Source organism: Lipotes vexillifer, unplaced genomic scaffold (assembly GCF_000442215.2).
Source record: "Lipotes vexillifer unplaced genomic scaffold, Lipotes_vexillifer_v1.1 scaffold2000, whole genome shotgun sequence".
NCBI lineage: Eukaryota > Metazoa > Chordata > Mammalia > Artiodactyla > Lipotidae > Lipotes > Lipotes vexillifer.
Genome location: NW_006770731.1, coordinates 219,720 through 230,659, shown reverse-complemented (window position 1 = coordinate 230,659; position 10,940 = coordinate 219,720). Strand labels below are relative to the sequence as shown.

Below are 10,940 nucleotides of genomic sequence, written 5' to 3'. Positions count from 1 at the left end.
GGAAAGAGTCTATCTTGTTGACGCCTGTAACCCTGGCACTGAGCATAGGTCTTAATACAGAGTAGGTGCTCAGTAAGTATTTGTTGAATAAGAGGAGTAGTGTCTGCATTCTTTATTTTGTATGCTTCATGATAATTAGTCTACTCTGGATCACTTATAAGGAGGATGAAGGGACTTAATGAAAAAAGATTATGAATTTTTATAAAAAGTCATAAAAAGTATGGTCAGCTTTAATAAACCTTACTCTTAATGTTTGTTACCACACATCTTTTATATTAGTTTGAGTTTAAGAAAATAAGGTCCACAAAGAGTGTGTGCCCTTTTGCTAGGTTTTAAAAGATAGGCACTCTTAAATATTGGCACTAATTAAGATAACTAATTAAGGAATTTAAAATGTAATCTGATTTCTTTGTCTCTGGCAAACTCTAAGGCCTCCAGCTCTCTCTGGCCACATTGGCTGCTTCTCCCTGCTGTTCTCTTTGCCTGCATTTGAGACTTTAAGCTTTGAGGACATTGTGCTTTTGATGCTTGTTAATGCTGTGAACAGATTTGTGTAGGTGGTGAGAAAATTCTTTTACTTTCACTTGCTTAATAAGCTTGATCCGTGAGGTCATTTACACTCAGAAAACTCAAATCTTTAAATATAACCTTAAGAAAAAAGAAAAGTATTAAGTCATTTGCAGTTTTAAAATATTACTCTACTATGAAAACTCTCGGTTTAGAACTTAGTTGCTAATCCAGTCTATATTATATTTAACTCTGAGTGTTGTTCATTGATACCTCATTCTATCTTCAGAAATAAAAATGTAAATATCTACTATAATGCCATTGTTAAAGCTGAAATGTTGAAGACCTGCTGCAGGATGGTAGAGAGGAGGTTCTTTAGAGTAACTTTCATTAAGCCAGTTTGGAAGATAGTGTAAGCCTCAGCAAGCTGCTGCATTACCTACTTCAGTAGCACCTGTTGTCACATATCCTGTTTTTCTGTTTAACAGAATCTCTAAATTTGAAGAAATGTATGGACACTTAAGTTATCAGACATTAATATTTTGGACTAATCAGGAGGAGAAGAGAACTAACTCGGTGTTGTTACTGTAATTTTCATTTGTTAAGTTTCTTTTCAGTAGTTCAACTTTGACATTTTGATGGTGTGTTAAGGTCTTAGGTTCTTAGAATCCTTTTTACCTTTCCAGAGTTTTAAAGCTAAGTGAAGTAGAAAATAATAGCGCCCAGCATCAGATCTCTGAAGATTTTGTCATTTTGGCCGACAGGGAGAAGAACAAAGTAAGTCAGGAGTACTTTAAAATCCTTTGTATATCACTGTCTTTCTATATAGGAATATAATATGCAAATGTATTTATCTTTTAGTGTGGCAGAAAAGAAAAGCACAGTTCTATAAAAGTCTGTTCATTTTGTCTACATGGGTAGTTAGTCTTAGCCCCATGTATAATATCTATGAGATTTGAAGAGAGTTGATTATATTGACTTTATCTTTTGCTTATTTCTGTTTCCTTTCTGGGTTTCTCTTTAAGTTTTTATTGATGCATTATCAACCTTTGGGTTTAATTAATTGTGCAAACTTAGGGTAAGAAAGGTTAGATATAAAGTTTAAAAAATTACACACCATTCTTTAACTCCAAACAGTTCTTTGTCTTTAGCATACAAATTAAGAGCCTGAAGAAAATCATGCAGAGGGAAATTTCCAAAAGCAGATCGACTCTTTATTTGCTGTACTATACTAAGGCAAAAATCAGAAGGGCAGGTGAAGTAACAAATCTGTAACCTTTGTATTTCTATTTTGGTATCTTATCCATTAAAAACTTTACTATAATAAAGTATTTTTATTAATTGGAGGATCCAAAATTCGTTAATACAGTTTTGCCATTGACTATGTAATAGGACTTGTCATATATTTTTATTTCTCTCCATATGATAGAATGAAAACTTACCCACTGTTACAGCTTCTGGACGGGTGGTAAAAAAAAGCTTTAACCTTCTGGATGATGACCCAGAACAAGAGGTATTACTTTAGCCAGAAATAATAAACTAAGCTTGTATGAACTTGCCCTGGGGTAGAGGTTGGGGAGCTCCATGCAACCTTACTCTGTGGGATTGTGTGTGCTGTTTGAACCGATGCGTCTCTGTCTCCTCTCTTAATATTGGAATTATTCTTAAGATTTTGTTTGCAGAAGATTTCATAGGACTGAAATAATTTGAAAACACTATTATTAACTTATTGTTTTGTTGATATGCACATTTCCTAGGGAAATCTCTTAATAGAAAATTATTGAGTTATATCTTGATGACTATGGCTTTTGCCTTGTTTTTCACTTACTAGACATAGATGTATTTGTTAATGTTCATGAGCCAGAGGAGGAGGGTATAAGGGTGTGGTAAATCAGTTCAGCCTTTGACCTCAACTTGACATTGCCAGTCACTAAGCTAATAGATTTTTATCCTTTTCTTTAAAAAAAAAAAAAGCACTGGAATTACTTATGAAATCAACTCAAAGTGTTCATGCTTCAAATATATAGCCTTTGCGTAAATACTGAATCCCTTTAGACTCTATGACTATATAGTTCATATGACCATTTCTAGGTAGAAATATTGAGTAGCCCTCTAAGGATAGTTTTTTTTTTTTTTTTTTTGGCAATACGCGGGCCTCGCACTGTTGTGGCCTCTCCCGTTGCGGAGCACAGGCTCCGGACGTGCAGGCTCAGTGGCTGTGGCTCACAGGCCTAGCCGCTCTGTGGCATGTGGGATCTTCCCAGACCAGGGCACAAACCCGTGTCCCCTGCATTGGCAGGCAGACTCTCAACCACTGCGCCACCAGAGAAGCCCTAAGGATAGTTTTTGAAAATCTTTTAAAATAGGTTGGAGGTGGCACAGTATGCTGGCTACTCTCAAAAAAGAAAATATATATATTCTTTTGAACCAAATATGTATTTATTCTTTTGAACCATCGAGAACAAAGCAGAAAGCTTCCTACCCTGTATGTAAAACTGTATTCAAGAAAAACATACCAAAGTTACCAAAAGGTGGCAAGAATACTTAAGAAGGGAGAAGGTAGTAGCAAAGAGAAAGATACTCTGCATTGTGAGATTAGAAAACAAAAACTTTTCACCTGTAAAGGAAAAGTTGAAAGGGGTTGTGACTAAAATCTATAAAATTACTGACACTCAGGCAAGAAGTCACCTTTTGAAGTTCCCAAGGTAAGATTAAGGCAAAAATAAATTAAAAGGAATCACTGGTAATAAATCTACGTAAATTTTTATGTCATAGGTGGTAAAGGCAGAAAATGTACATGGATTAAAAAGCAGTTTGACCAAATGTGAGTGAAGGTTTAGTATCTGGTGATTAAGAGAAACTTGCTGTGCCTGTCAAGATGTGCCATCCCTGGATGGGTGAGCATAGATATGCTTCCCCATGAGACTGTTGGAGTCCCAGGTTTTCTTCCTTGAGGCAGAGTTCTGGGGTTAGATTTTTCTCTCTTAATGTCTTTACCATCATTAATCATTTCTAACTAACGTCTCTTATCCCAGTCCTGTTCTTTAGGTTGGATTTCTGTTCCTAATATTCTCCCTCAAGTATAAGCAGCCATTTTTGCTTTCTTTGGGGAACCAAAATGGTTATTTTTTTCTGCACCACGTGGCTTGCAGGATCTTAGTTCCCCGACCAGGGATGGAAAGCGTGTAGTCCTAACCACTGGACCACCAGGGAATTCTCCAAGAAAGGGTTTTTTAAAAAAAGGATGGCAAATAGGGTCATAAATAGTGTATGATGGGCTATCAGTTCTTCTTGAAATGACTTGTGTTTTTCTGGTATGAGAACCTTCCGAGCACAGTGGGAAGTCTTCAAGTTTCAGAACTGAGTTTTATATATTTAGTCCTATCTGGAAACCAGTGAACACACCTATCAGTGTCAGCATTTGAATACCTCTTTCAAATTTGGAGACACTCTGGCTTGCTGTCATAATAGAGAATTTCAGTTATACTTTGGCTGAGATCTACATAGACTTGATTGTGTTCATCAAAATCTGTAGGATACTTCTTGAGTCTTAAAAATCTTGAGACTGATATTTTACTAGGCAGATAAGTGGAAACACATTTCTATCTATGCTCCCACCCATTCATTTTTTTTCTACATATTTGTATTAATAGTAGTTAAGCCACAAATGTAGAAATAATCCTAACTGGATTTTGCCCCTCTTTTCTTTTGCCTTATCTATTCCCCAAGACTTTCAAAATTGTGGACTATGAAGATGAGTTAGATTTGCTTTCTGTGGTAGCTGTTACTCAAATAGATGCTGAAGGAAAAGCTCACCTGGATTTCCACTGTAATGAATATGGAACTTTACTTAAAAGCATTCCACTCGTGGAGTCATGGGATGTGGTGAGTAGAGTCCATGGAATACAAAGTTATAAGAGTTTCCTTTACAGGTGACATTTATTGGAACAGATGTTACTGTGTTCACGTCAGTCCAGGTTCACCTATATCAGTGACCACATGGAAGAGGTTATCATCCTACATGCAGGACAAAATGAGTACTTCTTCAGACTTTCTCCTCTAGGGAGTAGAGGATGCCTCCTTACCAATGGCTTTAAAGATAAAGTTTTATGCTTTCTTCATGAGACATGCTGTCTATTTCCTTACCATAGTCTAGTTTTCTCCTATTTTATAAGTTTGGTAATGTTTTAAAAAATAAAAATATAGTGTATCAAATCCCCACAGTTATTTAATAGAGACAAATCTAAGCGTGTAGGGTTTTCAAGCACTCTTGGAAGCGTTTGTCTGCTCTTCTAAGTATTATAGAATATAAAAGTTATAAAGAACAGTAGATGTTACTTTACCCAATCATTGTTTTATCAGTGGAGAACCTGAGAGATTTAGCAACTTGCCCACGGTCACAAGTGAAATAGTGGCAATGTTGGCAATAGAATCTGGGTGTTCAGACTCCTAAGTCCAGGGTTCTTTTCATTCTCAACATTTTGTGTAATGCTTTTCTCATAAGTTGTCTGCATATCCACAAATAATGAAAAATAAACTATTTCTGGCAGCTATTTTGCCTCCAACTGTATATTTGAACATCCCTAGCATAGACGCTGTGACATTTTAATGACCCAGTAGTGAATATGATTATGTGAAGAGGAGATTCCATTTGCCTTTGTTTTCGTTACAGACATATAGCCACGAAGTTTACTTTGACAGAGACTTGGTACTACACATAGAACAGAAACCCAGCAGGGTCTTCAGCTGCTATGTTTACCAGATGGTATGTGACCCTGGGGAAGAAGAAGAAACCACAAACAGAAGTTGTAAAAAAGATTGCAATAATTTTAAATTTTGAAATGTAACTTCTGAGACTTCTAGCCAAACATCCCAGCAGCCATGTCCAGTCCTCCTTTTTATTATCTGCGTAGCATAGTCTCCAGTATTTTCCGGAAAAGGTCTTGTGTTGACTTCAGATGACTGTGACTTCTTTTTTAAACTCTTGCCATACAAGGTGGTGAGTACTTCATTTTATGTAGAGATTTTTTACAATGACATCCCAAGAAGTCTAACATTTTGCAGTTTTTAGGCGGGTGGTGATGCAAATATAAAACATTGAAGAGCAGAGAAAGAGGTTAATTCTAATTATTGGGAGAGGGTCATTGATGAGTAGGTGTTTAACGTGGTTGTTAAAGGATGGCCTGGGATTTTGATTGGTAAAACTAAGGGGGAGAGATAAAAAGAAAGATACAGAAAGAAATCAAGAAATCCTGTATCCTCTCACCCAAACTTTGTTTAAGGATGGAAAATGAGATCTATAATATGAAAGAATACTTTGAGCCAAAAATGTGTCATCACAGTTTAAAAAAAATGTATATGTATATATGTTTTGTGTTTGTATATAGTATCAGGAATTGGCTATATTTCCCCAATAATCTTTTCTTCCATGGTTTTATTCTCTTGGTTTGATGTTCCCATTGGTTTTTTGTGTTTCTCTTAGGCTAATGTAAAAGATTTCAAGCAAACTGTAAGTGAATTTTTTTTTCTCATATGTAGGCTGTTTAGCTGTTAATACATCTAAGAATGTTGTATTCATTTCACTCTTCTATTTATTTGGTGAGTCTTCCAATTCTGCTTAGGCAATATTTTCATACCTAGGCAATAAGATAAAGGTATCCTGGGTTGTACCAGCTCTGCTCCCTGTAGAAGAGTAGATAAAGTCCCAGGAGTTCTTACTAGCTTGGAAACTGACTGGCAGCTAGAAAAAGGTTTTGGCTCTATCTTAGCTGTGAGATGAGTATTTCTTCTTCTTTATTAAAACTGATCAAAATATGATCCTTGAACTCAGATAATCATTCTTCAGAATGTTAAATTAAAGCAACCCAAGTAAAGGGAGGAAAATGTTTCTTTGTGGTTCCTGTTTGAAAAATCCAGTTGCTTGCAATACACATGTTTAGCACATTTCTCTGATTCAGGCTCAAAAGAATAACTAGTAAAAATAGAAGGGGAGGAGACAGCAGTAAAAATCATTGCTGATTCAAATTTAAAATTAAAATATGGGATTTTAGCTTGGATGATTTACAACAAAATCCTCCAGTTTTTCCTTCAGTTTTGGCCTGATCCATGTTAAGAACAATGAGAATTCTGCCTTGTTCTGCCCTTGAAGTTTGCAGATAAATTTCAGCCTAATTATGATCAACAGGGCTGGTGAGAGAAAGGCGTTAGCTATTCCAAAAGTCTAGAAATTAGTAGCAGAGTCCATAAATTAAAAAAAAATAAAGGGAACAAACCTAAAACTGTCTTTTGTGCAATAGAAAAGAAGATTGCTAACATTTTAGAATAAGGGAAAATATTTATATGTTGGCTAAAAATAAATCTTTCTGAATCTGCACTTACGTATAATAACCACTTGGGAAAGTAAAGTGATTACCTCATGAGCAAGATGATAAAACTATCTTCATATATTAAATTCTAATACTTTTATATCTACTAGTTGAAAAATCCATTCTCGTTTTATGCATATTTAATAGTACTATTTAATATAATATTTGAAGTCAGAGTATTTTGGAGACATGATTGTGATTACAAAGCACAGTTATGAATAGCTGAATAGTTATGATGTGCTAGATGTTGCCCCAGACTTCCAACTAGACATGAGTTATATCTAAATAGTCCTGCCCAGTGAATTTATACCTTGAAACAGGTTCGATAAGAGGAAATAGATAAATATCAGAGAAAAGAAAAGAAACCAGTATGGTGGGTTTCAAAGCAGATGCAGTGCTATGTAAAGGCAGAAAGCCTGCTCTCCATTTCCAAAAGTGTTTCAGAAAAGGATGTCTTAAGACTTCAATCCTGTCAGATTTTTTTAAAAAACAGGCTTGTTGAGTTCACCTTTCTCTAAGTCATTGCCTTCTTTTTATGAAGTAACTCATTGTTCAGAAAGGCATCTGAGAACTATCTGAGATTCTTGGCTGCTTTTTTGGTGGGGGCAGGGTTGGGTGGAATACTTCCAGTCAAGACAGGAACTGAGCACTAAGAAACGCCTATTGTCTCATTGCTGCCCAAATCAAACTAGACCTGGATCCACATGCCATATGGGCCAGGCAGGAAATGCACCTAGTGTGAAAGACAATAGGGAGTTGTGGACAGTGTAACAAATAGGAGAGCTATGCCCCAACTAAAGGGACAAGCTACTACTGCTTAGTTAATTAAGCTGCTACTGCTTAGTTTCAGCCAGTTGTAACACCATGTGGGAATGTGGACTGCATGATTGTTAACAAGAAGGTTAATAAAAAGGGTGCCAAAATATAAAGAAGGGGCTTCCCTGGTGGTGCAGTGGTTGAGAGTCCGCCTGCTGATGCAGGGGACACGGGTTCATGCCCCAGTCCAGGAAGATCCCACATGCCACGGAGCGGCTGGGCCCGTGAGCCATGGCCGCTGAGCCTGCGCGTCCGGAGCCTGTGCTCTGCAACGGGAGAGGCCACAACAGTGAGAGGCCTGCGTACCGCAAAAAAAAAAAAAAAAAAAAAAAAAGATAAAGAAGATAGCAAAGAATGTGATAAATGCACAGGTAACAGACATAGCAGGAAACAATAGAGCATGCTTCCCCCAAAATTATTGGCTTCCCAGCTCCACACAGTGGCATGCAACTGCTCATTCCGCTGCCTGCCAGACATGAGACTGCTGTTCTCCTGAGGGCAGAGGGAAGTGGTAGTTTAGATCCTCCTGCCCCTCCTTAACCCTCCTCTCTATCTGACTATTTTAGAGGCTTTAACTATGTGCCAGCCTACTTAACAGGTGCTAGTGACAGGCATAAAACATTATGGGTGACATTTCTGAATGTTTAATGCAAGATTGGGTGAAACAGGGTAGCTTCTTTTAGATGGTCCAGATATTAAGCTGATGAGAGGTATATTTCTGCATTTCTCTCTTTGATCTAAGAGTCTGAATTCTCACAATATCAGTGCAGCAAGATTATTATTCTTTGACTTTCTAAAACACTTCTCGCAACTCAGAGAGAAAACAAAACAAATCCTATTGTAGTTGCTATTTGAACTACCTTGTGAGGAGATGATACTGTTCTATTTAAACAAACTAAGGTTTTCTTCCACATTTTGCCATCAATTAAATGTTTCTTGTACACACTTTTTTCTTAATGATAGCGTATTTATTGAGTGCTTTCTATCTGCCAATCACTGTGATACATGTAAAATGAATTGTCTCACTTAATATTCAAAATAACCATATGAGGTATGAACTACCATTTTTCTTCCTCATTTGTAAAATGAGGAAAGTGCGGCTTACAGAAGTTAATTTGCCCAAGGGCCTACAACTAATAAGTGCAGAGATGGGAAACACATTCAGATTTGTTTGACAGAAACTTATGCCAGATTTCCTCTAAAGCTCTCAAAAGGCAAAGGATGTTATTTTATCCCATATGTAGTATATTAACAATGATAACATTGGGTATATACGAAAATGCTTAAAAGTCTTTTTAAAAAATGATTGGATATCCGAATTTTGGACAAAGTTTGGATGAGACACAATTGGCCTATTCATATATATAACTTGACATAAAAGATGGCTCTTGGGCTTCCCTAGTGGCGCAGTGGTTGAGAGTCCGCCTGCCAATGCAGGGGACACGGGTTCGTGCCGCGGAGCGGCTGGGCCCATGGGCCATGGCCGCTGAACCTGCGCGTCCAGAGCCTGTGCTCTGCAGCGGGAGAGGCCACAGCAGTGAGAGGCCCGAGTACCGCAAAAAAAAAAAAAAGATGGCTCTTCATTCAATGGCTGAAAAAAGTCAGTTTTTAAAAAGGTACAAAAAAATGGTACTCTCATCTTGTTTGTGGTGATAATAAACACCAGTATTAGTAATTACTCTTAATGTAACTAGGCTTTCTTTTCAATAATTAATATGTTTTCTTACCTTTCTTAGAATGTTTACATGTATGACTTACCTTTTAGAATCCCAGGGATTATGCAGGGATAATTTCCGGTCCCTGTGTTTCTATAGAGTCTCTGTCCTATAGAAATAATAATTTATTTCAGGCCAAGGATAGATAATAGAAAGATAAGACCAACTGGCTTTTCCTAATCGTTTTATTATAAAAATTTTCAAACATACAGCAAAATTGAGAGAATTTTACAGTAAATACCCAAATACCAACCACATGGATTCTACATTTTATTCTTCATGTTTTATTACTTATCCATCCATGTTATTTTTATGCTTTTCAAAATAAATTGCAGACATCAGTATATATCCCCCTAATACTTCAAAAGGCATATCATTAAGTAGGGTTTAGTATGGTTTCATTTTTTTCATTTTTAAGGTACATTCACATGCAGCATAATACACAAATGTTAAGTATAAATTTGCTAATTTTTCCCAAATCCATACACCTGTGTAACCCAAACCCTTTTCAAAATTTAGAACATTGCAATCATGCCAGAAAGTTTCCTCATGCCCCTTCCCAGTCCTTCCCTACCCCAACTCTCAGATGTAACTACTGTTCTGATTATTTTGCCTCACAGATTAAATTTTTCTATTCTAAAACTTCATATAAATGAAATCATGCACAGCATAATGCCTCTTTCACTCAGCATGTTTTTGAGATTAATTCATGTTGCCTGTAACAGTGGTTCATTCCTTTTTATTGCTGAGTATTCTCTTGTATGAATATGTCAGTTTGTTTTTTTCCGTTTTCCTGTTGATGGACACCTGGCTGTTTCCACTTCCTTTTTTTTTTTTTTTTCTGTTATGAATAAAGCTGCTATGAACATTCCTATACAAATTTTTTTGTGAACACGTCTTTATTCCTCTTGAGTAAACATCTAAGGATGGAATCATTGGGTCGTAGGGTAGGTGTATGTTTAGTTTCATAAAAAACTGCCAGACCTTTCTTCCAAAGGATTGTACCATTTTACATGCCTTCAACAATGGGGACTTACCGTTACTCCACATTTTCTCCAACATTTGTGTTTGTCTTTTTTATCTTAGTATTTTTGGTGGGTGTGTAATCATTTCCAATTGATACTTAGATTGTTTCTATAATACTTGTGCCTAGAGTAGCCGTCTTGTCAGATCTATCCCTTCATCTTTTTTAACACCACCCCCTACAAGGAACTGCTGAAAACATTCTTTGTGATAATAGTTAAGGTAACCTAAAACTCAGGTTGAGTTATTCTTTCTCAAACATGGAATACATTGCTCACCAGTTACTTTTGCCTTTAATGGAGACCAACATCTGAGGAAAAACCTGGGTTGCTAAAGGGACATGTCAGACTGTTTCCACATGACTGCTGGAGCTGGACAGGATGGCACCAAAACATTGTAATAAAACAGAATATGACCTTTTCCTATAATAATTATGAGTTCATGTTATTTCTAAATCAGGTGAATTTTTGATTCTAATAAGAAAGCATATTAAATAACCTTTATGCTTTCCCTA

At 36.6% G+C, this 10,940-nt stretch overlaps 1 protein-coding gene across 1 annotated transcript in view; it reads left to right on the top strand.

The window, feature by feature from the left end:
- DCAF17 (DDB1 and CUL4 associated factor 17) overlaps positions 1-6,061 on the top strand; it is a 33,050-nt gene extending 26,989 nt beyond the window's left edge. The window contains exons 13-17 of the mRNA XM_007446342.1: positions 1,194-1,284; positions 1,937-2,020; positions 4,237-4,392; positions 5,180-5,272; positions 5,990-6,061. Of these exons, the coding sequence (XP_007446404.1) occupies positions 1,194-1,284; positions 1,937-2,020; positions 4,237-4,392; positions 5,180-5,272; positions 5,990-6,061 (496 nt within the window). The remainder of the gene's footprint in view (positions 1-1,193; positions 1,285-1,936; positions 2,021-4,236; positions 4,393-5,179; positions 5,273-5,989) is intronic.
- The last annotated feature ends 4,879 nt before the right edge of the window (positions 6,062-10,940 follow it).